Below are 26604 nucleotides of genomic sequence, written 5' to 3' on the forward strand. Positions count from 1 at the left end.
CCCTTCAGACTGCCTGCCTAGCTGCTCCTCGGGTGTAGTGTGGGAACAGGCTGCTGGTGGTGGCGAGAGGCAGGATGAATGAAAGAAATGTGTTGTCCTGGATGCTTCTGGAGTTCCAAGGGTCGGCTTACAGGGCCCAGAGCAGGGCGTGGCTGTACAGTGGGCTGTTCCCTCTCGTGTCCGTGTGAGTTATAGGGCAGTGTGAATTATAGGGAGGTTCCTTGTGCTGAGGGTGACAGCCGGGGTGTCCCCTTGGTCTGGACCAGCAGCTCGGAATTTGGCTGTGCTGTCACAGAGGGGGCACGGAGGCCACAGCAAGGGGGATCGTGTTTGCTTGCAGAGTTGTGGTATGTGGTGCGCAGTAGAAGGTATGCGGGTGTAGTATGTTTAACTCGAAATCCCTGATGGTGATTTGGGTGGCTTGCCCAGCCTACTAAGAATTCTGCCTTAGTGAAATCTGGCAGCATCCCTAATGCCCAGTGCAAAGCTTGCTGTGAAAACTAGGTAGAGGCACCAGCCTGGGGCTCCAGGCTCCAGCTGCCCCCAGAGGGCGGTCCTTGGATCGGCTTCCGCGCTGTCAGCAGAGATGCAGCAAATTGAGGAGTGAGGAGAAAAGGAACCAGGTCACAAGAAGGCCCTGCTCCCTCCCTGTCCACGGAGTCTTAACTACTGAAGGGCGTAGGCTCAGCGACTGCCTGCCAGGGAACGTGGCTCTTTCTGTCCTATCGTAGGAGCGATCTGATGGCCCAGGCTGGAGGAGTACAGCTCATTGGGAGACAGACCCTAAGGAAAGCGCCATTCACCCCGGGCCCTCGGGCGCCACCCAGACATGATCAGCCAGGCGCTCTGCCTCCTTCCGTGCCAGCCCCGAGGTCGGGCCTTCCTGACTCCAACCCCTCCCGTCCCATCGAGTCTGATGCCCATCACTCTCTCTGGTTGCCTGCGCGCCCCGTCACTTGACGTAAAGCCCCATACGGTTTGAGGCACCAGCACATCCACAAAGCTCGGGGAGCTCGCAGGCTGAGAAAGGCAGAGCCCCCCGGCCCCATCCTACACCACTACCGACCACTACCCCTCTTGGGTGTGAGCATTTTCCAAAACACCGCATAGGGGATCTGGTCACACATCGAGGCCTGCATCCTCGGGGAGCTCTAGATGCCAAACTGCTTCGGGAACGAAGTCTTGCTCACAGGACCGGGTCTCTCGGTAATTCTGTCATCCAAAAACCTTGTTTATGTAGCCGAGGTCAGAAGCTTCAAGTACCGCTTTAATGAGCTGCACTTCTGTTCATGTGACATTCTTCTCCAGACCTAATTGCCCTTTCTGCCGTATGAGTAAGCGTCTCCAAGTGTGTGTCTGAGTGTGGGTTTGATGTTCTGACATTTCTGAATCGAAGCCACAAAGTGTAACCTTTGTGTGTTTGCGATTAAAACGCCAAATGCAAAGCTTAGGAAAGGGGGCGAACTTTTTGCTTGATCTGATCTATTTAAGAACAGAACTTGGCTCCCCTAGAACGTACCAAGTTCTCAGGAGAACAATACCCTTTTGAAAATTGGGATTTGACATCATTCTTCTGAAACCCTTGCACGTCAGATATATTAGAGAAAATATTCAGTTCCTGTTGGTGCTAGGCAGTACGTCGTTTAATTCTCAAAACCACTGCATGAGGTAGGGGTCACTGTCCCCATATTACAGGAGAGGGGGCAGGGAGCCTGGAAAGGTGGGGACATTGGCCCCAGGTCCAGCAGCTAGCAGGTGGCGGAGCGGGGTCTTGAACCATGGACTCTGCAGTGCCTGAGATCCTCGGAAAGATTATTAGAGACACTTGGGAGCCCCTTTTCCAGCTCGAAACTGTAGTACGGGGCAGGAGCCCGGATACCACCATCTAAGGGTATCTGTTACATAATAGAAAGAAACTAGAGATCCTTAACAATTCAAATGATTTTAAAATTTATTTTAAAATATTGCAACAAACAAGAAGCACATTCACACCTTTTGCACTTCACTGGCAGGATTTTAAAAGATGCAAATATTGCTCGTTCCTTAAGGCTTTGATTTCGAGGCTGACGGAGACAGCAGCCGTTGAGTGACCTCTGGGCGCAGGGAACGGGCCGCATCCTGTCGGAGCGCCTCCAGGCGGGCTCATTAAGCAGTAGACGTCTCCTACTCCCCACTTGGTTCTGTTTGTTCTTTCCGCTATCCAGAGTGTGAAGTTTGCACAGATCCTCATCAAAATATTAGGTTCCGTTCAGACCCTGACAAATAGCCAGGAGCTGTTGAAGACACAGAGCCCAGAGCCTGTCTGTTTCTCTCTTGCCTTCCCTCCGCCCCCCCCAGATAACCTGTTTAAACTGCACATCAAACCAGGCTCCCTTCGGATGGTGGGAATTGGCAGACTCCTGGGCCAAGTGAAGTTCCTAGATCACTTGCCAAGTGCATGACTTTGAGCTGTCCCTCAGCACAGCAGCCAACAGGGTGAATTTGGAAGGGTAGATGAGAAGGTCACGTGCTAGGGGAGAGCATAAAACTATTAGGACATGTCTGGCAGTAACCACTGAAGAGAACAGAAGTCTAGAAGTGGGTATAGATACCATCATTCTAGAAAGGAGCAAGCAGAGGCCCAGAGATTTGCTTCAGTGACTTACACAGGGAATATAACCAGGACAAGAACACAGACCCTCCATTAAATGGATGCAGAACTTTATTAATACAATGTACAACTGTAGCCATTAAATGGGACAGGATGTTCTATGAAATTATTCGATTTTACTAGCGAACAGAACCCTCTATCTACTTTGTATATCTCATTTCACCCTCACAACAACTCTGTGAAACTCTGTGATATTACTGTTGACTCCCTCGTATAGGTAAGGAAATAGGCTCAGAGAGGTTAAGTAACTTGCCCTTGGTCACACAGCTGGTAAGCCAGAGTGCCAATTTAATTTAAAGGTGTTCCTTCACCTCCAGAGCCCACATCCTTGGGTTTTACAGTGTTTCCTCTCTCACCTCCCAGACTCAGTGGCACAGATGTGGGATTTGAACTGGAGTTGGTCCAGTCCTGAGTCTGAACACTTCTCTGGGGGATGGGCTCCATCGAGCGAATGTAGATGAAGTCCAACTTCTTGGATTCTGCCATGAACTCTGCTCAGATTGTACTACTTATCACAGTGCCCCAGAAAGGTACTTACCAAAGGGTCAAACTTGAGAAGATGAGCAAATGGATTCAGGGAGACTGGGTCAAACACGGAGAATGTGGGCTTAGAATTGAACAGACCCAAATGCAAATGCCAGCTTTGCTGTCCAGCAGCAAAGAACTCGACCCCTCTCGGCCTCCTCAGACTCAGGCCCTAATCTCAGCCTGGTCCTCTGAAGAAGTCCGCAGACCTCTTCTCTGAAGCTCTCCCTTCTAAAGTGTCCATCCCCCTGGTCTCAGCTGATGATCCTGTCTGTTCAGTTATGTTCAGATCTTGTCTGGGATCAAGTTCCTCATCGGGCTCCCTGCTCAGTGGGGAGTCTGCTTCTCCCTCTCTCTCTCTGCTGCCTGTCCCTGCTCTCACATTCTCTCTATCTTAAAACAAAAAAAACCCAGCTCCATCAGAGCCAGACTCAAAATGACTTCTAAACAACAACAAGAAAACTCCGGTCGTTACCTGTGCTGCAGCCAGGGTCTCAGACCAAGTCAGGAGGAATCCATCTCCCGAGGCCCCCTGCAGTAGCTTTCCTGGGTTCATCTCAATCTCGTCGCCAGAGTTCATCTCATCATCTTAGCAACTTCTGCCCCTCCCCACCCGCCACCAAAAAGGTTCTTTTTCCCCCAAATTCCCACCAGCCCGGAACTCAGGCTTGTTGGAAGCTACGGGGTCACATGCCCATTGCTAAAGCCATCGCCATGCCTGGGAATGAGGCCTGGCCCCTTTCACGTCTGACATCCAGAGAGAGGAGAAGGGGCAGGTCCTCTAAGAAAAGCCAAGGCAGTGAGGCTAGGGAGGTAGGGGGTAGAAGTGCTGCCCTTCCGTCCCCGGGCGCACATCTGTCCCTCCCTTCCAACAGGAGCCTCCGGTCGGGGCTGACATTACCTTGAGGCTCCCTCCCATATCCCACCAGCCTTGGCGGGAAAAATTTCCGTCTGTTACGTTTTAAATGTCAGTACCTGTCTGAGTAATATCCCAGGAGGGCTTGGGGGTGTGGCAAGGCCCGCAGGACCCGTCTGTAGCCGGGGCACAGCCACAGCCATCAGACTAGCTCCCTGGACGAGCCGGCTCTGTCTGCATTTCAGCGGCGACTGCGGCACCGTTTTATCTGCAGATTTTATCGAGCCGTCCTACCGCACCTTCAGGGCAGGTTCATCTGACCTCACAAAGAGTGGCTTAGGGAATTTAGCTCACCTGCTTAAAGGCTGTATAGCCGGGGCTTGACGGGGCTGGGAAAGGTACTCCCGTCAGCGCTGACATTCCGGCCCCATGATCTGATGTGATTCCTCAGGCAATGAGATGGCGTTAGAAAGCCTGTGATCTTTGTGATCCCGCAGACCCGACTCTGAATCTCCTCTCCCTGACCCTCCATGGCCCTGACCCAGTTTTTAACTTTCCAGATTATCTGCTAGGTGGAGATCATCCTCTTCCTGCCTGTCGCTCAAAGCTGGGAGCATCAAAGTTGTAAAAACATAAGCAAATAACGGGGGTGATCGTTATCTGAGGACGAGTTTCTTTGAAGCCGGCAGTGTGGGTTTAGGATGAATGGTGAGGAACAGATAAGAAAAATACAACACTTTGTTCGCACGGGTGTATTTCATCTCGTTTCTGAAAAGCCAGCTGCAGAACAAAGGAATGATTCACTACTTGGTTTAAAGAGTAGCAACATCCCTCCGTCTGTTTACCCCGCCATCCAGGACACGCGCCCAAATGTTACATAATGAAGGTACCGAGGTGGTGCGATAAGAGGGCTTGGTTGTTGATTTTCCTGGGTACTTTCAAACACCTTGTTCCGGCAACACCTATACAAGCCTGGCGGAAGAATCTAGATCATTGTCAGATCTGGGATCAGATCCTAGTCAGGTACTTAAATCTGCTAAACCCGTTCCTTCTGCAGCAGAGACATCATGGATTAAAGGAGATAATCCTCGAGAAGCACGTAACACTGTGTCTGGCTAATAAGATGCACTTAATACACACGGTCATTCGTGCACCCTGCGATACTGAGTGCCTACTGTGTGCCAGAGCCTACTGTGTGCCGGTGCCTACTGTGTGCCAGAGCCTGTCCTGAGTCCCGGGAAGGCTGTGGAATGACTTCTGCTGTTGTGGGATTTACAGTCTAGATGGGACTCTAGTTCAGCAACAGTGAAGCAAAGATATACACATGTTATTTAGATCGGGCTCTTTGGATGGTTTACTTACTGTGCATGAAGGGAGCAGGCTGTTCTGACGGAGCGTAACAGGAGGGGAGGGTTACTGTGTCTGGAGGGGACCCCGGATAGCTTCTCTGAGAAGATGGCATTTAGACCGAAATCTGGAGGAAACCAAGGCATGGCATCTTAAGATAAAACAAAACAAAACATGAAACTTGCTACCCAGCAGGCCCCCTCTCTTGCTGACTTCCTTCTAACTGAACAGACACAGCAGATCAAGTGCCCTGATTGTAAGGACTCTTCCCCTAGTCGCCGAAAAGGGAGCTTTCATCTCTTTTCTTTCTCTACTGCACGGTGTCCGACTGCGCGCCAGAGAAACACCTTTGAAACATTTTTCAGAATGATCCATTGCGGGACACCTGGGTGGCTCAGTCAGTTAAGCTCTGCCTTTGGCTCGGGGTCAGGATCCCAGGGGCCTGGGCTCAAGCCCTGCGTGGGGCTCCCTGCGCCAACGGGGAGTCTGCTTCCCCCACTACCTGCTGCTCCCTCTGTTCAAGCTCTCAAATAAAATCTTTTTAAAAATAAATAAAACATCTTTATTTAAGAGAGAGAGAATGAGTGGGGGCAAGAGGGAGAAGCAGACTCCCCCTGAGCAGGGAGACCGACATGGAACTTGATCCCAGGATCCGAGCCAAAGGCAGACGCTTAACTGACTGAGCAATCCAGGCCGACCAAGAGAAAGACTCTAATCTTTTTACCTTTTCTGTGGGGTTCAGGTATATTTTCACTGTGACCTTCTAGGCTGGGCTCCCGAAGATGCCCTGCTGACAGCGGCAAGGCAGGAAGCTCCACTGTGCCATGAGCCTCCCGCCATCGCGCCTGCTTAAGCAGTGTGGGCTGGGCTCTTGTCCTCTTCAGTGTGGGCTGGGCTTTGTCCTCTTCTCCAGCATCTTGCTCTGTCCCCACCATCTTTTCACCTCCTCGTATTCCCTGGACAATATCCTTCCTTCCTTCCTCCGAAGCAGTGTCTGTCTTTCTGGTCGCACTCAGCTTAGAGGACACCTCCTCCAGGAAGTCTTCCTGGCCCTTCTTAGGTTCCTCACTTCTGTGCATGGTACCATGCAGAGGCCTGTGTGTGCATCCGTCTCCTCTGCTAAACCTGCAAGCTTCATGACGACCAGGACAGGGACCTCTTGTGTGTCATCATATTTTCAGTGCCTAGTACACCACAGGACAGGAGAAGCACCTTAGCACCCAAATAGCAGTAACTCCCTCATGTAAAGTAGCTTTTCGGGGTGTGGAGGGGGGTGTTCTTATTTTTTAAAAATCTGATATTTAGATTTTCAAAAACACAATCAAGCAGAAAGATAAAGGAGAAAATGAGGCAATCTATAACTCGTCCCACCTTGATAAGCCTGATACGATCTGCAGGACCTGTGAGCACACAGGGGAACACGCTGTACACAGTTAGCAATTGTATGTGACTATGTCACTATTCTTCTAAATCTCCTTTTCATATTTAAAAGTGTTTTGCATGATACTACATCAGAGAGATGTATGATTTAACTTTTTTCCCTATTGGATAGTTGATGTCAACTTCTTTTCCCCCTCTCGAACAATTTTTTTGATGAACAGCTGTATCTTGGGGGGTTAAACCCAGGAGTATAGAGGAGGGGTCCAGGGAAGGCTCCTGGGGGAAGTGACATCTGTCTGGAGACCAGCGGGAAGCGCAGGCAATGCCCTGGTGGGGTTGGGCGTGGGAGGCAGGTGTTCCTGGTGGAGGAGGCAGTTCCTTGCAAAGGCTAGGAGGTGACAGAGTGCGTAAGCCTCCTGGGCACCCAGGGACCCAAGTACCGCTGGAGGGTGTTTCGGGGGCGGGGGAATGGGCAGCAAGGGGCTAGTGACCAGGTCCCCAGGGCCAAGTCCGAAGGGGCCCTGTAAGCCATGCTAGGGAGCGTGTTCCCGGGCAGCGGGGAGCACTGCAGAGAAGTGACATAGCCAGGTTGGCGTCTGAAAGATCCCCATGGCTGCTGTGACTAAGCCAGCTCCACACTCGACAGCTAGACTCGGAGCTGTTATTAACACAATGAAACAGAAATTAGAAGAGAAGAAGGGGGAGAGAGGGGAAAAAAAAAAAAAAAAAGAGCTCACATGTAACAGCTCACAGATCAGCTTTTCAAACTGTCTAGGTTCTCAGATTCGCAGGCGCAACTGAACAAGTCAAAACCCTCACTCCTCTCCCTTCCCCACCCGGGGAAGAGGGGCTTTGTGGTTTCAGGAACCAAGCAAAACGAGCCAGCGGCGCCGAGGGGGTGTGGGTCCCTGTCACGGTTGCGGGAGCTCTGGTGGTGTGCCCTGATGACAAGGGGAGGGGGGGTTTCTTTCAAGAGCTCAGGGAGCTATCGGTCCCCACTCAGGACCACCAGGGAAGCAGGTGTGGTCCCCGCGGTGTATGTGTCGCTCGATCCCAGCCGCAGAGCCGCCCTGTTCTCCAAGGACACCACAGGCGCAGAGCTGATCTGGGCTGTGCCTCCCCAGGGCTGACGTCTCCATTTAAGGAGCGCTCCTGAAGCTAATGGGCAGTGACAGGTCCATTTGAAAAACACGGAAACACTTAGGGAGGCTGTGATCTGCCAGCCCCACGTAAGCTGCTTATTAGCAAGGAAATCACGCTCCCGCCTTGGTTAACCCCTGCGCTTGCATCTCCTCCCTCACTTAAAGATTTCGGAGGCAGGGTAGGGGGATGATGGGGGGGGAAAGGCTCGGAGCTGCCAGGAGCTGTTTCTCTCTCTCCTGTCACAGCCCCTGGGGAGGCCCCGGCCAAGCTGCAGCCTTCTGGCGTGCACGGGGAAATTGATGGTTTTTAAAGAAAAATGGCCCCTGAAGACTCCAGGTCTCCACTCCGTGCTTTCCACGCTGGCTGGTTTGGGTCCCTGCACACAGGCCAAAGAGGAACACACCCAGGTGTGCCTCACACTGTGCTCGCTCAGTCCCACCGCCCCGGTCCCTGGCTCCGGCCGCTCCGGGTGGCGTCGGCCACTGCCCCAGTGCCCCTTGGCCCTGTTCCCCATCTCTCTGCTCTGGATGAAGACAGCCAGCGCCGACCTTCCCTGGCGCCTCCGCCGTCAGTCTAGCTGCGGCCCTCTTCGGTCCCCACACCCTCGACATCCCCACCGGACACTCAGACCCATCCCACTGGAAAGCAAGGGTCCAGCCGCCGCCGGAAGGCTCCCTACCCCGAGTGTCCCCCACTCTCCCCAGAGCTCAGGGGCCAAGTTGTGGGGTCACGGACAGGCCCTCTCTCCCCGGAATACCCCACTTCTGACCTGTCAGCCTGTCTTGCCACCTCTCCCCTCCGTCCGTGCCCCCCAAGGGCACCTTCCTCCGAGCCACCATCCTCTGTCACCTCCCCGCCCCTCGCCCTTCCGTCAGCTTTGTGCACAAAAACCCAAGCAAGAGTGTGCCGGGCGCGCAGAACCCTCCAGCGACTTCTCACCAGGTAGCGATGGGAAGGCCCGTGATCTGGCCCCGGCCCCCTGGCACGCCACCCCCCACCACCACCCCTGCTCTGCCTCTTGATCACCACGCTGGCCCCAGTGGCCTTCCCACTCTCGGGGGGCCTTGGCCGAGCAAACGTGCTCATCTCTGGGCCTTTGCAAACGCACTTCCTCCACCCAGAATGCTTTTCCCCCATTTAAATGGCTCCAAGCTCCTCTCCTCAGAGCTGACCACTTTATCGAAAATGGCCTTCTCTTCGCTCCGCACCCCTGGCCTGACTTCATTTTTCTTCATACCGCTTGCCTCCCCCGTCTGGCATGAACACGGCTGTGCACACTCACAGCTCCCTTTCTAGTCCCCTGTTGGTTGCCTTCCTAGCCCCTGCAGAATGCCAGTCCCACGAGGCACAGATTTTTTAGAACTTACCCTTAGCACAGGGCCTGGCACACAGTAGGCACTCAATAAATACTGCTCAAATGAAAAAAAAATGCATAAGCAATGGAAAAAACTGGACTATAATCCTGACCACGTGTTGAGGGTCTGTCCTTTTGAGGACAAACGTTTTCCCCGGCCGGCCAGCAGGGCAGACCCCAGGTCTTGATTATAGAGCAGGCAGCGGTGCGGGCGAGGGGGGGGGGGTTCACCTCTCATTTTCCGAGACCAGAAGCAGAGAGATCAACATGGTCGAAAAGAATTTTTCCAAAGAGGAATAGAGCAGGAGTTCTGAGGCGCTCTGGGAGCTGAGCCCCATGGCCGCGTGCACATGCACATGTGCACACACACACACACACCATACCTCTGCTTCCCTTGACCTTGGGGCCTGAAGGAGCCCAGAGGGAGTGTGCCCTCCTCACCTTTCTCAACTCACCTTCCCTCTGCCCGTGACTCGGGCTTGGAGGCAGCGCTTCATCTTCTCACCTCCTCATCCGTGGCCCGTTTCCCAGGACTTTCGTGCTCGACCCCTTGGAGATCCGTGAGCTCCAGCGGTCCGCTCCCGGATCCTCGCAGTCCCCAGCGAGGGGGACAGTGCTCCATCCCGAGTCTCCTCTTCCCGCTCTTGGTGTTAGGGGCCACAGTCTCACTGGCAACTAGAAATCAGATCCCCCACCTCCCGGGGTGGTTCTGTGAAACGGAAAGGTAATGTATGCGAAACCCTCAGCAAGCGCCAGTTGCCTGGAAACTGCTCTGCGGTTTTATTACTGTTATCTTTATCTGTCTTCCACTTCCCATGTTCTGTCCTTTCAGTGTTTATTTTTCTTTTTTTCAAGACCTCTCTCCCGCACCCCATAATCTGTCCTACTAACCCCCTGTCCCAAGGTCATCTCCCAGAGCTGCCCCGGCCCCTCCACGTCATGGCATCCACACGGAAATAGCCGTCTTTCGGAACATTCCCACTTTCTCTGCATGGGGGACTGACGCAACTTAATTCTCATGGTCCTTCGAACCCGGGACCTCGTCACCCCCATCCCTGACTCGTGCCTCTCTTCCCCGCCCCATTTGGCCCTGTCCTCCTCAGCCTGGGACCCGCTCCTGGAGAATGGAGCCAGGAGCTCGGGCTCTGGCGTCAGAGCTCTGGGACTAGCTGTGCTCCTCAGTGGCTGTGTGACCTTGAACAAATGACACCGTCCCCCTGGCCTCAGTCTGTTCATCTGTCCCATGGGGATAATGCCCCCGTCATGGGGTCACTGGCAGAATGAAATAAGATAAAGCAAGATGAGTGGTCTGGGGTAGCTGGCGGGTGGCAAAGGCGTCACGAATGCTGGTACTACCCCTGCTCTGTTACTAGCTTGCGGTTGCCTGCGGTAGACACTGCGTCTCCGATTCTAAGAGCCCTGCGCCCATGTTTGCTGGTGAACTAAAAAAGCCAGGTTCAGTGACTGCCTTCTCATTCGGTGGGAACCATTGTGTGCACATTTGTATGCACCTGCGTATGGGCACACGCATGCACACGCGCGCGCGCGCACACACACGTTACAACCTTGCCTCAGACCAGGACCTTTGCACATAGGAGGACCCCAAGGAGGCTGAGACATGGTGACGGTTTCCTCGCCAGAACCCAGGTGCCCCGCCCAGCACTGGCTTGGGTCTCACCCCACACCCTCGGCTCCCATCCGGAGAGCTCGTGGCTGAGTCGGCCTCCACTGGCACCTTATGATGAAAGGTCAAGGACTTACCCAGCTAATCAGGGCTTGGCGGGCGACCAGCCATGCGGGCACCACACCCGGGTCTCGGGATCCGTGTCCACTGACTCGAGTTCGTAACTGGCCACGTCCGTAGCTCCTGACTAGCAGCCAGAGGAGAGCACTTTGGGGGATCCATTGCGAAATATTAGGATCTCCCGGATGACATGTAACAGACTTGTTCCTTCGCATCTGGTGGCGCACGACACGTCGATGGTACCTTAATCCCATCTCTTTCAGCAGGTGGGCTTGGCTGGTTCCTTGGGAGCCGGGTTGGGGGCGGGGTGAGGGGAAGGCGCATACCACACGCCACCGGCCCCACCATCTCCTGCCTTTGCCGTGCAGCTCCTGGTGTCACCGGGATGCCAGGGGCAGCTCACGAGCCCTAGAAACTGCGAGTCAGGAGCCCCAGGTCATGAACCAAAGGTCATGAGAATTTTGGATTTTATGTTGCTCTCATATCTGATCATGGAAACCTCTCCGAGGCAGGGGAGCAAGCCACGCCCCATTGTGTTTGGTTCTGTTTTGTTTGGGTTTTTGGTTTTGGTTCTTGTTTTGTTTTGTTTTTTTTTCCACCTACCACAAGTTCTTTTCTTCCCCTCTCATAGTGTGGGCGAAATGCTGAAAACTTCGACCGGTTTTTCACCCGTCATCCACCAGTCCTAACACCTCCCGACCAGGAAGTCATCAGGAATATTGACCAGTCAGAATTCGAAGGATTTTCCTTTGTTAACTCTGAATTTTTAAAACCTGAAGTCAAGAGCTAAGTAGATGTGTAGACCTCCGTCCTTCATTTCTGTCATTCGAGCTCGACGGCTGTTGTGGTGACCTCTTTTCTTTCCATTGCCATGTCGCATCCATGTTTTACTTGCTGATGAGACTAGAGTGACCATGTTTCAGAAACCAAATGTCCTCAGGTAGTTTGGAGCATCTCTGTGAGATGCGGTGATGCGGATGGCTCGTCGAAAATGCTGCATTAATTAGCGCATTAGCAAATGACCTCTTCCCATGGACTCTCCCCAGCATGGCCTTGCGGCAGAGGTCCCGTGGGGACGGAAAAATGCCTGCTTTCTCTCCCTTTCTCCCAGCGCTCGTGTTTCATACATTTCCCAACTCCAGGCATCCAGTCTGGATTGTTCTTACCAAATGAGTGGTTTACCGGATGCTAGCAGCGTTCTCTCCCTCCTGGACCCGGAGCTTGGCTTGCATCCAAGGGTATGGTTGCTTTGACGTAGAGGGGATTCCTCCATTCTGCCCGGTTTGGAGGCACCATGAGCTGTGCAGAGCCCAGGCCAAAAATAATATCGTATTTGTTATTTTTTTAGACTCAAAGTTAAGGAGATGATCTCAACCCTATTAAAATGCCAAGAGGGTGCTTGGAGACCATCTCAATCTAAAAGGACCTCAAGGGGTCAGTCAAAAGGCAACCGGCTTGGGCCCCCCGCTCCATTCTGTAATGTCTGATATTCTCTGTCCCTGATCATGATCACCTTCATCCTCAAACTCCTGGAAAAGGGCATTTGGCATCACCCCCCTGAAAAGACATGGTCACTCTAGCCAGGTCCCAGAGGACCATGGTTTTACATTACATTTCAAATTTTATTTGCTTTGGGGTTTTATTTCTGTTATTGTTCAAACGCAAAAAGAAAAAAAAAAACTCACTTTGTTACACATGCTTTGAAATCTGTGTCCAAATGTTATTGACCACAATGACCTGTTTGATTTGTCAAGAAGGCGGCTCTGGACCTAGTGGACCCCCATGCCCGCACGGATGGGATTTGTCTAGGTTTGTTGCTGGCTTTGGAAAGCTAATTAAGCGCTCTGAGAAAGATACCATTTCTTGAAATACAGACGGTTGTACTCTTCACTTTGATGATGTTTTGCAAGATGTTTGTGGAAATGTCCATTTGTATCTGGATACCTGTTATGTGCCATTTTTTTTCTAGCATCGAGATCCAATAAAAAAAAAAAAGAAAGAAAAAGAAGAAATGCTATTTCAAGAAAACAAAACAAAACACGGCTCTCTTTGAAAAATGTGGACCCAAACTGCCAAGCGGGGCTCCTCAGTCTACGAGACAGAAAGGAACTAAACCCAGAGCTTAACCTCAGCCCCTGGTTCTGCCAGTCTGAGAGGCTTGGGGCCGTTCAGGGACTCCAGGCAGCCTGTAATAGGATGGGGTGAGCTGGCCGGGGCTTCCAACGATATCAGAGGTCAAAGCCAGAGTCAAGTTTGGGAGCCAGCTAGGAGCCTGGCTGGGGCTCTTGATATTCTTATCAAAATCACCACTCCTCCCAGCTTGGACTCAGTATTCTTACTTGCAAGCAGCTTTGTGAGCCCCCAGAAGCCAAGGAAACCCCTTGGGCAGGAGAAACCCCCTTTGCCTGCTGCCTCCTTCTATTCCTAGGCAACCTTCCAGAGAATTCTTATCACAAGTCGAGTGATTTCCAGAAGCACCAGAGCTTCTAAGAGACCACCGGGAGAACTTTACCAGCTTGACAAATGTCCTTGAAGGAGTGCTTCTCATCTTTAAGAAGCCTGTGATTGGGATCTCCACATAGGCAGAGGCCCCTGGCTCACTCCTGTTGGCCCTCGGCTTCTCCATCACGGTAGCAGTGGAGACCCCCATATGGGGCAAACCCCAAGTCCCAGCTGGCAAGCTCAGGAAGTTAGAGAAGGAGGGAAATCAGGGCAGAGGCCTCCTTCCCCCGGTTTATTGCTGGGGACACCGGCATCTGGAAAGAGGCAGTGACTTGCCCAAGGTCAGCCAGCTGGGGCGCAAACCTGTTACCTGACTCAGGGCAGGACTGTTTCTGCTCTAGAGCTGGCATCGCTGAGCCATGCCCACCAGTAAGCGAATTATTTGAGGTCTTTCGTCTGGCTGTTGGGTCACCAGATCTCCTCTTGGACCTGTTCTCAGGAAGATAAAAAGCATGGAGAAGCATTGGGCCATTGACAGATTCTTTGAGACAACATTAGAGAACACTGTAAGATAGGTAGCTAGCTAGCTAGTTAGACATAGATAAATAGATAGGAAGAATATATTGTATATACACACCGCATATTTGCCAAATTTCTGTCATTATTTTTTCAGAAGTTGAATCATTTGCAGAAGAGGTACTCAAGCCAAAGTCTCTATTTCCTTAACACACCTTGCTGAGAGTTGGCCAGTGAAGGCTTGTGTGCAAAGGAGGGACCCTTGGCCAGAGTTCCCCCACCGTTTCCTTTTCCATCACCATTTTAAATCCAAAGGAGACCAAGAAACCGAGCTCTGAGAATAGATCATCTCCGGGCCATACTTTCCAAGTTTATCCAGGAAGAAGGATTTTCCATTTCTCTGTGCAGTCATGCCCAGATTCCACCTCCCGTTTGTTCATCCAGGAAGCATTCATTCAACACCGACTATGTGCCAGGCTCTCTGTTGGGCACTAGAGCTCAGTGGGGAACCCCAACGATGCAATCTGGGGCAGCAGCCATTAACTAAGTAATTAAAAGCATGATGTGACCTGGAGATAAGCAGTCTCTGAGTTAGTCAGGGGAGGCTTCTTAGAAGAAAAAAAAAAAGTCCTCAGAGGTCTTCATGGTGCCTCTTTTTCTCTGTAGACCCCACAGACCACAGTTTGAGACTGAAGGAGGAGATGTAGCAGTGCCCCCTTGACCCAGATTTCTGGGACAATCCTAGAGTGTAAGGGGTGGGGTAGGACAGGAGTTAGGTGGTAGGTGGGGTGGGTTTCCTTCTAGAAGGCCAAAGGCACAGTCTCCATGCTCGGACAGATCATAGAATCACCAAGATTCGAGCAGAGATGGATAGTCAGAGAGAGAGAGGGAATTGGTTTTGCAGCTCAGTTCTGAGTCCTGCATTTTTCTTAGAGTTTTCTCACCTGGATTCCTGCAGGCATGACCCTTTCCAGCCCTCCGGGAGAAGCTGTTCTGCCGGCACACTGCCCACAGCTTGACACAGCCTGGTTCTTCCAGAGGAGACAAGCTGAGATTTTCCGAAAGAACTTAAATTAGGGAAGGAATTTAAATAAAGAAATTAAATAAGGGAACCCAAAGAAACCTAAGTACCGTCCACGTTAGCCATGGCTCATTGTCTGCCCGAATCCAAGAATCCCGCTTGGTATTTCTCAGACTTATCACTAACCTGTTCCTCTTCTACGAAAGGGTGGGGCCATGGTCCTAATGACCTTGGGGAATCAAGAGGAGGCCAGCGGAATTAATAACCCTCCTTGGTTGAGTGATACTCTGCTCATGTGGCTTCAGATACTAGCCACCCCAAAAAAGAATGGTCCCAACAGAGAGGCCTATCCTCTCCCACCTTCTAGAGGTACAATTCAGGGGTATTTCCTAAGGGGAGCTGCCGGATGAAATCCAGAATGGCAGGTTTTATTTGGACCGTGTGACTGTTTGAGGCACAATGGATGGGGAAGAGCTGTGAGAGCTAGGGCTGGTGGTAGGGGAACCTCCACAGATGCCCAAAGGCAGGGAAGGCCAGACGAGGTCAATGTTCCCAGGGGGAGATCGGAAAGGAGGCAACTGCCTGCCTTCTAGCCCCAAATCTGCCTGGGGCTCACACACAGCCTCGCAGCTCTCAGACCTTGAAGGGGCCTAATATTTCGGTCCCTACTGGGGCTCAAAGTAGACAGAAGCCGATGTGAGAGAGCCAGAGAGTCAACAGGAACAATTTCACTGCTTTGCTAGAGAGTGGTGGGGTCTCCAGCCCCAGGACAAGTGTATGTTGGAAGAAAAAGCAAGAGGCTATGAGGCTCATCCTTAGTCGATCTCTATTCATTGAGTCATTCAGCAAATAGTCATGGACAGCCCGCTGTGTGCCAAGCATTATCCAGGCCCAGGAAATACAATAGTGAAGAAACAGGTACAGACCCTCCCTGCCTGGAGAGAAGCAATAAATAAGACAATGTCTGATAGTACCTAGGCGCCACGAAGACACTGAAAAGGATGCTAACGTATGACTTGTAGGGTCCAGGGAGGGATGCACGGGCAATATTAAAGGAAGGGGTGATGTTTGAGCTTTTCTCTGAGTACAGGAGACAACACAGCGTGTGCCTGGGACAGCATAGGACAGGCTGACAGTGGGCAGAAGATAAAGCAGAATGAACGGGCATGAGAGGGCCCACCACCTAGAAAACAGCTCCATCTGCATCTTGAGCCCACTGCAGTCTGGCAACACTAATCCCTACCCCCACCCCCGCCCCGGACTCCCACACCCCAGCACATGCAACACAATTCAGTGGCAACTCCATAGAGACATTTTACCTATCTCGAGGGAGCAGCCTGAACGACTGAATTCTTGTGGGAGGTACTGGCAAAGGGGAATGAGCCCAACGACGAGAAACCCTACCAGTCAGCACCCAGTAGGAGCTAACCCTAAGGCATGAATGGCAATTGGCTGGACTCCAGCACATCAGTCCGGACTCACTGAGCCTCCCCGCTTTACAATCTGACCCAGCTCTGGCTTCGGTGAGGCCGAGCCAGGCGCTCTCCTCAGCCATCCTCTACTAAACCAGCCATCAGACCGTCTCCCCGCACGCACACCCCCCATCAAAGGGGCTGAGGTTAGCCTTAATGAAGAGCAGCGTGGTCAGGTAGAGATCCCTACTGCAATGTGCAGCCTTGGGCAAGTCACTGTATCTTCCTGCACCCGTCTTCTCCTATGTCAAACCGTGGGGGGTTGGGGGAGGAGACAGTGAGGTCCCCATCTCCTCCTGCCCTCAGCTGGGTGGTGAGGACGGGAAGACGAGAGTCCGCAGGGCCCTGAGCGGGTGAGAACATCTACAGACGCCAGGTGTTTCTATGAGCCCACACTCTGCCATTCCCTGGAAACGGTTGCCCCAAACTGTAGTTAGCAGCCTGGGACCCCCAACCTGACACAGAAATGTCAGGCTAACCAGGAGAATAGAATTTTTGTTGTAAGGCTGCCCCTAGAGACCTCACTTTAAGCTTTGGGTTTGGTTTCTTAGAGCTTGTTGACTAGATGCACGCTATGCTGTAACCATCCTTGGAGACCGCCTGTGGCTGATGAAGACCCAAATTCTAGTCTGTGGGTGGATTTCTGAACATCCCTTCAGAGCCTAGTTGGCACCAGGGAATGTGGGACGGACAGGGATCTGTTCCTTTCATCAGGCAACCATCTGATGCCCCCCCCCCATGCCACTCCGTCCACCTCCTGGGCACCTTGAGCGGCTGTGCCCCTGCTCTTCTTTTTAAAGAAAAGGCGCCTCCTCGCCACAGGGGTCGCTGTGGGATGCTTGCTTTCCTCCGGGATGCTCTACCCTGTGACTAATTCCACTGGGAAGAAGTAGTTTCCAGCTCAGTTCATCTCAAAGCCAAAGAAAACAGAAACACGCCTCCCCCCCACCCCAATGCCCAGTCCACGTTATGACAATCCTTCAAGAAATTCAATGTTCCGTTTCCTTTCTTAGGCAACCGCCACCAAGTGTTCTCTCCCGAAGCCAACAGTCAACGTGAGGTGAAAGGCAGGGGATGGTAGGCACACGGCACCTGCCCAGCAGCTCCGCCCGGGGCTCGTTCTGCCTCGGCCCGTCAGGTGCCATCGGCTTCCCGCTAACTGGCAGGTGTGGGTCGCGCTTCCTTCTTCCGCTGTGTTAATGTGTTTGCTTTCCATTTGGCAGAGAGACAAGCGAGACACCTCCAACTTCGACAAAGAGTTCACCAGACAGCCTGTGGAACTCACGCCTACTGATAAACTCTTCATCATGAACTTGGACCAAAATGAATTTGCTGGCTTCTCCTATACTAACCCAGAGTTTGTCATTAATGTGTAGGCGAAGGCGACTCCGTTGTCCACCCTGGAGTTGTGTTAGACTTCAGGCCAAGTGTATGTATCGATTCTAGTCTTCCAGGATCCCTGGCGCGTCCGCAGCCTGGCAGTCAGCGCGTGGAGGGCTTGTCCTCGAGGGCTTTTCTTTGTATGTGTAGCTTGCTAGTTTGTTTTCTACATTTGAAAATGTTTAGTTTAGAGTAAGCGCTTTCTCCAATTAGAAGGAACAATTTTCCAAACTTCCAGAAACTCGTCAAAAGGAACAGACGACGTCAAACCTACCGTGTCTCATACCAAAATGCTTCGGTATTTGTCATTTTTAAAGTCAGAAGCTGATGTTCCTGGTAAATGTTTTTACGGTTATCCTACCATATCTTCTTTGAATGCTAAGCATGACTGGTATTTTTAAAAATTGTGAGTAAGCTTTGCAGTTACTGTGAACTATTGTCTCTTGGAGGAAATTTTTTGTTTAAGAATTGATATGATTAAACTGAGTTAATATATGCAAACTCTCTGGTTAGTGTGTCTTGCTTTTAAACAGGCCCTGGGACAAGGGTGGGTTATAAACTTGAGAGCCACAGGCCGATGCAGCTGATGGACAAGCTTTGTTTTGCACGCACACAATCTTACTTCATTGCCAACATTTAAAAAATGGTATCTTCTATATAAATTCTAGGGTTTTCAGATTCACTTAAAAAAGAAAAATCAGCCCTGGGCCTCATTCCCCTGTGGAAATAATTTAACCAAACTGAGAAATGGCTGTCTCCTTTAAAAGCAAGGTGGACTCGAGCTCTGCCCCAGTCTCCACCATGCCCTGTTGTGTTACACTCTCTATCCACGTACCTGGGTACTATAGATTGGAGGCTGAAATTTCTGCCATTGAAATCACAGACTTCATGACCTCAATATTTTCCTGTGCCCAGAATCAGGAGATCTGTTCAGTAATCCATTCAGCATGGCTTGCCTGCATTAAATCCTCAAGCACGAAGTACTTATTAAAGGTTTCATTCAATCCACCTGTAACAAAAGTCAGCAAAGAAGTTGCTGTCAGTACAAAGAAAACACTTTTCTTCCTTTCTGTTCAACTGATGTATATATTCTAGAGACAGAGAATGACCTGGAGAGGCAGAGTGAGAGGGAGAGAGAACCCCAAGCGGACTCTCCATGCACAGAGCATGGAGCCTAAAGCAGAGCTCGACCTCACAACCCTGAGACCACAACTTGAGCTGGAACCAAGAATCAGATGCTTAACAAACTGTGCCACCCAGATGTCCTGAGAATACACTGTTCTGTGTTCTATGATGATGTCACTATTTGTAAAACCACTTACTTTCTACTGATTTCCCCTAATTTGACATATGCCAAAAGAAAAAAAAAAAAAAAAGGCATATGCCCTTTACTCCACAATCGTTCTTGCCCTGGGAGGCCGGAAGAGGAAGAAAATAAAATTTGTCAGCACGATAAGGAGCCCACTGTTGGAGATCAGAGTGGCACCTTAATGAATCACTGGGTGTCAGCCTGATGTCTTCTCTGAATGAAATCATGCTTCTATTTTCTTTTTGAAAGATGAACTAATCCAATCTATCGCACATGCCTTCAGAGCTGCTCACGCCAGTGGGTAGCAGAAAAGAGCAAACCTGTCACACCCAGTGTGTTGTGACTCCACAGACTTTATTCATCTCCTGCCTCCTTGGAAAACGCCCAGTAAATGGAGCATTGGGCAGATGTAGTGAATCCATTGATCCTAGTGCATTTTTTTGCAGAATTTTAGAAACTCTGCCAGTTAAAATTGGGGAAAGCCAACTTAAACATAAGGAAGAAACTGTGTGTTCCGTGCATTGCATTTAGAAAACAAAAATAAGTGTGCTTTCTGTAGACCTTTGATGACGTGTTTCATTTAAGATGACAAGAGAGAAGAGTTTGCTGTCGCTACTTCTGCTTCTTCCCCATGTCACGCTGGCCCCTGTTTTCTCCTTCTGCTGGATATAAGCCTCCTTTCCTTTCCTATGTGTTGAGCACCTACTTTGAGCCAGGCACAGTTTTGGGTGCTGGGGATACAGAGACCCAATCAGATAGCCCAGGACTGTCCTTTTTTTTTTTTTTTTTTAAAGATTTTATTTATTTGAGACAGAGAAAGAGCAGGAGCAGGGGGAGAGGCAGAAGAGGGGGGAGAAACAGGCCCTCTGCTGAGCAGGGAGCCCGGATGTGGGGCTTGATGTCTGTGTGGGACCATGACCTGAGCTGAAGGCAGACGTTTAACTGACTGAGCCACTTAGGTGCCCCCAGCCCAGGACTTCCTATTCATGGGGACAAGAAGATGCAGAAGTCCCAACTTCTTATCTTGCTAGGATCATGTCCAATGAGAAATGAGTGAGAGCTCCTATGAAAGTCCTGCAGTTTACTCCGATTGGCTCGGCCTGGTCACATGTACACTCCTGAACTCCGCACTATGGCTGGAGTGGAGCAGGGAGCTGGGGGAGGTACTGTGATTGGCCAGATCTAGGTTGTTTTAGCTACCCATTTCTGTATAATAAGTTACCCCCCAACTCTGAAGCAACCAGCATGCACTCGCTCTCAGTGTCTGCAGGCAAGAAAACTAGGTGTGGCGTAGCTGGTGTAACCGCTCTCATGAGGTTGCTCTCAAGCTATTGGCCAGGGCGGCAGCAACATGAAGGATCAACTGGGAGAAGAGAGGACTCACCTCCAAGCTTACTCACATGTCGTTGGCCGCTCCAGTTCCTCAACGGATAGGCTTCTCCAGAAGACTGTCTGGACATGCAACTGGCTTCCCCTGCGGCTAATGATTCAGATGTCCAGTTTGGAAGCCGTTAATCTCAGAGGCAACATCCCGTCACATTTCTGTTTTCTGTTCTCTAGAAGCAAGTCAATAGGAACATCGGGTGGCTTGGTCAGTTAAGTGTCTGCCTTCAGCTCAGGTCATGATCCCAGGTCCTGGGATCTTGTCTTGCATCGAGCTCCCTGCTCATCCGGGCGTCTCTTTTTCCCTCTCCCTGCCCATGCTTTCTCTCTCTCTTTGACAAATAAATATAATCTTAAAAAAAAAAAAAGCAAGTCAATAAATGCAACCCACACTCAAGGGGAAGGCCTTACCCAAGGTGAGCACCCCCAGAGGTGGGGACCCCTGGGCGTCCTCTCAGAGACTACCGACCACATGTATCATGAGCTGGACTTCTGGACCCATTGGTAGACTGTCACCCAAACCACATGAACTGAGAATGAGCAAGGGATTGCTCTGAATAACAATTGGAAGCTGTTCTTGGAACAAGGCGGGTATATGCTCAGGAAGCAAACCATAATGGTGGATTCTCTGCAGATGGGAATTTTGGTCTACCTCAAAGATCCCTCAAGTTTAGTAATGTATGAGAGATGAGCTGCAAGTGAGATGTACTTCAGGGAGTCAGCTGGCATTACACTTGGTTCACAGAGGTTCCCTTGTGTCACTGCCAACCTCAGTACCAAGGGCAAAGACCTGAATTTGACCTTCTGATGAGCTATGGTCCTTTGCCTTCAGGGACTCAAAATCCACCAAGAAGAAGAGTTGGTGGGAACATACACATGATACAAGTCTCTACCAATTACTAATATTGAGCAACAAACCACCTCAAAACTCAGTGTCACTTAAAAATAGCCATTTAGGGGTGCCTGAGTGGCTCCGTTGGTTAAGTGACTGCCTTTGGCTCAAGTTATGATCCCAGAGTCCCAGGATCAAGTCCCTCATTGGGCTCCCAGCTCCGCGGGGAGTCTGCTTCTCCCTCTGACCTTCTCCCCATCATGCTCTCTTTTACTCACTGTCTCAAATAAATAAATAAAAATTTAAAAAATCTATTTATTCAGTTCACAGTGGTGGTTTCTCTGGTCTGACCATCCCAGTGTCTCTCTGATGGTCTTGCTTGTATACCTTCAGTCAGCTGAAGGGTCAACTGGTGATGGTCAGATGGTCTAGGATGGTCTCATTCACCTGTGTAGTGTCTGACAGCATCACTGCTATTGAGGAAACTGGTTGTGTCTGCTTGTTTTTGCTCTGCATATTCTCATATGTCCCAGCTAGAACATAGGCATCTTCGTCTAGTAGTTTTGAGGACTCCGAAGAACAGTAATGGGAAGAAACTACAGTGACAAAGACTTTTCAAGCCTCTGTTTATGTCTGGTTCACTGTTTTCCCATAAGCCGAGGTCAAGGGGTGGAGAAAGAGCTTCCACTTTGGGATGGGAGGCACTATAAAAACACATTACAAAGGTGAATGGACATAGGGATAGAATAATCCGTAACCAATTTTGTGTCTACTACCCAGTCAATTAATGGACCCATTCATGAACTTAGGGAGCATCAGAAAAATAAGGTAGATGGGAAAGAAATTGCCAGGAAAATACCTGGGCTTTCCCATGCTCAGGCCATATGGCCCGGCAGAAGTCAGTCTTACCTGCCTCTTCAATCTCAACAAAGACCTGGGGGCAGAGTTCAGGCTTGTCCACTGAATAATAGCGTTGATTACTATTTCAAGACTGAACTGCATATCCCATTGTGGGATCCTAATGCCAACTTGAGAGCTGGTGGTAAATGCTCTTTACATGAATGAGGACAACGTTCTGAAATCCTCGGATGTTACTTCTGCCATCATTCTTTTTCTAACCTCATACATGAGCTGAGATGCAAGAGAAATCACGGAGGAATGCAAAGCAAGATAAGTGGGCACTAAATCTGGGACACTCAATCCAGCACAATCAATCAACATCTGGCTCTACAAGCCCTCAAGCCAAATAGCGCAGGTCCCATATCTTTGCTGGTTTTGATCTGAAATTGCTTTGACCCGCGTGGAATTCTGTTCATCACTTCCTAGACATGCAACGCTGACTCCCAAAGTGAATCCTAACTTCCCAAAGCAATCTGAGTTTGAATTCTAGAGGCCTTGCTAAAGGATTGAACCACACTCTCTCCACTATGGATTTTGTCCCATAAATGCAAGTCTCCTTAGCAGAGAACTCTCCACTATGGATTTTGTCCCATAAATGCAAGTCTCCTTAGCAGAGAACTCTCCACTATGGATTTTGTCCCATAAATGCAAGTCTCCTTAGCAGAGAACCTCCCCAAATTGGGCCGGATATCAAGGTAAGATTATAATGGTGTTTGGACAAGAGACACAAGAACATTCAATTCTGTTTTCAACCAGTCACTCTTCCCCACAAGGTCCAAGAGGAAAATAAATACAAAAAGGGCAATGCCTAGCAAAGAAAGCATTGATTACTATTTCAAGACTGAACTGCATATCCCAATGTGGGATCCTAACGCTAAGGTGAGCTGGATTGTGGGAAGAATTCATCCAGATCATGTAGGCAGTATTACTCATCTATCATTATTAACAAATAACCCCAAAACTTAGCAGCTTAAAACAACACACATTTCTTGGCTCACAGTTTCCATGGGTTGGGAATCCAGGCACACTCTAGCTGGGTCCTCTGTTTCAGAGTCCTCATAAACTACAGTCAAGATGCTGGCTGGAGCTGTCACTTGCTGTGGTCTCATCCGATGGTTCAACTGGGGAAGAATCCACTTCTAAGCTCTCTCGCATGGTTGTTGGGAAGTTTCAGTTTCCTGGGAGCTATTGACCTGAAAGCTTCAATTCATTGGTGGCCCTTGGCTGGAGGCTGGGCCCAGTTCCCTGCCATGTGCACCGTTCCTAAATGGCAGCATGCTTTATCGAAGCATACAAGCTAAGAGGGCAGCTGAGCAAGAACACCAGTGAGATGGACATTGCATTCAAGTCACTAGGTCCAGCCTGCACTTGAGGAGGAGGGATTACACAGCAGCATACACAGGAGAGGCAGACCTTACTGAGAGCCCTGTGAGAAGCTGCCTACCACATGGAGAGAAAGGGCTTCCTCCAAGAGACATAACACAGGGTGGAGTATGGGAGAGTAAAGGGGTCTTGGGCTGTGTCTAATGAGTGTGCACAATCTTCTTTTAAGATCTTATTTATTAGAGAGAGAGAGAGAGAGAGAACATGAGCAAGGGGAGAGGCAGAAGGAGAAGCAGCGATTCCACTCAGCAGGGAACCCAATGTGGAGCTCGATCCCAGGACCCCAGGATCATGACCTGACCTGAAAGCAGATGCTTAACTGACTGAGGCACTCAGGGCACCCCGAATTTGCACAACCTTGATCAACCAGATCAGCCCTCCCACCTTGAGGGGAAGTAGAGGGCACTATAGTCATCTCCACCTTGGGCACTACAGTCCTCCTTTCCCTGACTGAGAGCTTCTGAGCTGGTGTGGGCCAGCAGACCAACACCATTTATCCAAATGGAAACAACCTTCTCCTTGGATCAAAAGACTCAGGCCCCACACAGAGCAGAAATCATCATTTATTTAAGCCCCCAAGATTTAAAAGCCCTTAGTCTCAAACTAGAGGAGTGTCCTTGAACCCCAACACGTAGGCAGGACCAGATTCACATCATTGCCCTCATTAAGTAGCAGAAAGCCAAGAGCAACCATGGGAACTTGAGCTGAGGAGCCCCTGAAGGTAGCTGACCCCAAGACTGCCCTCAGGAACTTCCACTGGGTGTAAGTGGAAAGAACCCAGAGGATACTTCATAGGGGAAGATGGTGAGAAAGGGGAAATAATTAAAAATTATGTTAAGGGAGAGAAAATTCTGACAGAAGAGAGGAGCAAGCAGAAAATGCCTCCAGATCCCACCCTCTGTCATCACCCGACTCAAACCCTGGCTTGAGGGTGATTTTCTCTTCTGCTACAAAGATTGAAATCTGTCAGTCCATGACTGCAGGGTGAAATTATTAGAGCCGAACATGAATGACTGTCTTTCATCATCTATTCACTAAATCTCTCTTTAGGGCCAATGACTGATCCAGACAGGGAACAAAACATGGCAGGAAGGATTCATGTTAAATAGTGAGGAACACAATCGCAGACGGCAGCATCTACTATGGAAAACATGAAAGACTGGGATGGGTGGGGTGGTTGGAGTGTTTAGCCCAGATGCTCAGGGAAGGCCTCCTTGAGAAGGCTGTAGTCTGAGCTCAGGAACAATGAGCCAGAGCAAAGCACTGCAGGCAGAGGGGACAGCAAAGGCCAGAGCGTAAGGCCTGGCCCACCGAAGACCAGCAAGGAGCCAGTGCTGCCGAAGAACACTAAGCACCAGGCGAGGTGGTGGAGATGAGGCCGGGGAGGAAGGCAGGGGCCCGATCCGGTAGGCATTTCTAGACCTTGGTGAGAAGCCTGACTTTGTTCTAAGTCCAGTGAGAAACCCTGGACACTGTATTTATTTCCTGCTGCAGCTATAACAAATGATCACAAACTGTGTGGCTTAATACAACACCAATTTGTTGTCCTACAGTTGTGGATGCCTGAAGTCCAAAAACCAGTCTTACTGGACTAAAATCAAGGTGCCTGCAGAGAAGGTTCCTTCTGGAGGCTCTGAGGGGGAGAGTCTATTTCCTTGTCTTCTTCACCTTCTAGAGGCCACCTACATCTGGCCTTGGCTTGTCACCTTCAAAGCACATCACTCTCATCTCTGTGTGCTTTACCACATCTTCTTTTCTGTCTGTGACTGTCCCCAGTGTGACTCCATTGGGCCCACCTAGACAGATAACCCAGGATAATCATCTTAGCCCACAATCCCTGATACATCCACAGTGTCCCTTTAGCCACATGAGGGAACATATTCGCAGGTCTCAGGGATTAGAACAGGGACATCTCTGGAGGGCCTTTCCTCTGTCTCTGCACAGAGACCATCCACAAGAGGGTTGACATCTGAGCTACCTTAGAGAACACGTGTGCAGGGAGAGGAGGAAGAACAGGAAGACCAATAGAGACCATTGCAATAGGGCAGCGAGAAAGCAGAAGTGTGCTTGTCTGCCTTGACCACCATCATTGAAGAGAGGAAGAACAGAGAGAGGAAAGGTGACTGAGGGGGACTGCCCAGCCCAAGTGGTTCTACGGATTCCCAGCCGCGTGCTCTTCCAGCCACCCCAGGATCAGTCTCTTTAGGAACCTGCACAGGCTGCGTGACTTTTCTGAAGGGAAGAGGCCAACGCTGGAAGGCAGGAGTGCCAGGACTCTGGCTTGATGGATTAAGCCTGAGATTTCGAGTCCTAATCCTGGAATTTGTAAGAGTCACTTTTTAAAGATTTTACTCTTTGGGAAAAGGGTCTTTGGAGAGGTAAGGGCACTGAGGATCTCAAGAGGAAGAGATAACCCCATATTACCGAGGTGGGCCATAATGCCGTCACCGGTATCTTTAAGGCAGACCACAAAGACACGCACAGAGGAAGTCGGGGTGAAGATGGGGCCAGCAGCTGGAAGAAATAAGAAGCAGATTCTCCCCCTAGGGCTTCCAGAGAGAGTGCAGCCCCTCCCACACCTTGATTTTAGACTTCTGACCTCCAGAACTGTCTGTTTCTATAGTTTTAAGAGGATGACTCTATTAGGATAAATGTCTATTGTCTTAAGCCATCCAGTTTGTGGTCATTTGCTACACCAGGTATGCACAAGATCATAGCCTACGGTCTGACTCCAGTGCTGGTAAATTGGCCAAGCTGGATTCTGGAACCACACCTTCTGATGTGGGGTGTTACCAGGCAAGCCCAGGCAGGGAAGAAATCTCACTCCTAATTGTTCCAGGGAACAAGACGGGAAGATAGTAAGAAGGCTGCTCTACCAGCCAGAAGACCCAGGTGACTTCAGTGCCCTGTCCCACTAGCGCTGTCCTCACCAGCAGGAACCAGGAGCAAGGACCCCATCTGTGGGTG

The 26604-nt window shown here is 50.5% G+C and overlaps 1 protein-coding gene and 1 long non-coding RNA gene across 3 annotated transcripts in view; one reads left to right on the forward strand and one right to left on the reverse strand.

The window, feature by feature from the left end:
- PRKCB (protein kinase C beta) overlaps positions 1–18331 on the forward strand; it is a 322605-nt gene extending 304274 nt beyond the window's left edge. The window contains exon 17 of one of the 2 annotated variants that reach the window (XM_045072662.1): positions 17674–18331. In XM_045072662.1, the coding sequence (XP_044928597.1) occupies positions 17674–17826 (153 nt within the window). In that variant the 3' untranslated portion in view covers positions 17827–18331. Of the gene's footprint in view, positions 1–11630 lie in introns of both variants that reach the window. The other variant, XM_045072661.1, reaches the window with a different exon arrangement.
- LOC123389870 lies at positions 1934–3322 on the reverse strand. Its single transcript, XR_006604529.1, has 2 exons — positions 3189–3322; positions 1934–2509 (listed from the first exon to the last, which is right to left on the reverse strand). It is a non-coding gene; the product is annotated as an uncharacterized LOC123389870 (long non-coding RNA).
- Positions 18332–26604: the final 8273 nt, after the last annotated feature.

The sequence above is a fragment of the Mustela putorius genome, unplaced genomic scaffold (assembly GCF_011764305.1).
Source record: "Mustela putorius furo isolate JIRA1106 unplaced genomic scaffold, ASM1176430v1.1 tig00004041_pilon_pilon_pilon, whole genome shotgun sequence".
Classification (NCBI taxonomy): Eukaryota; Metazoa; Chordata; class Mammalia; order Carnivora; family Mustelidae; genus Mustela; species Mustela putorius.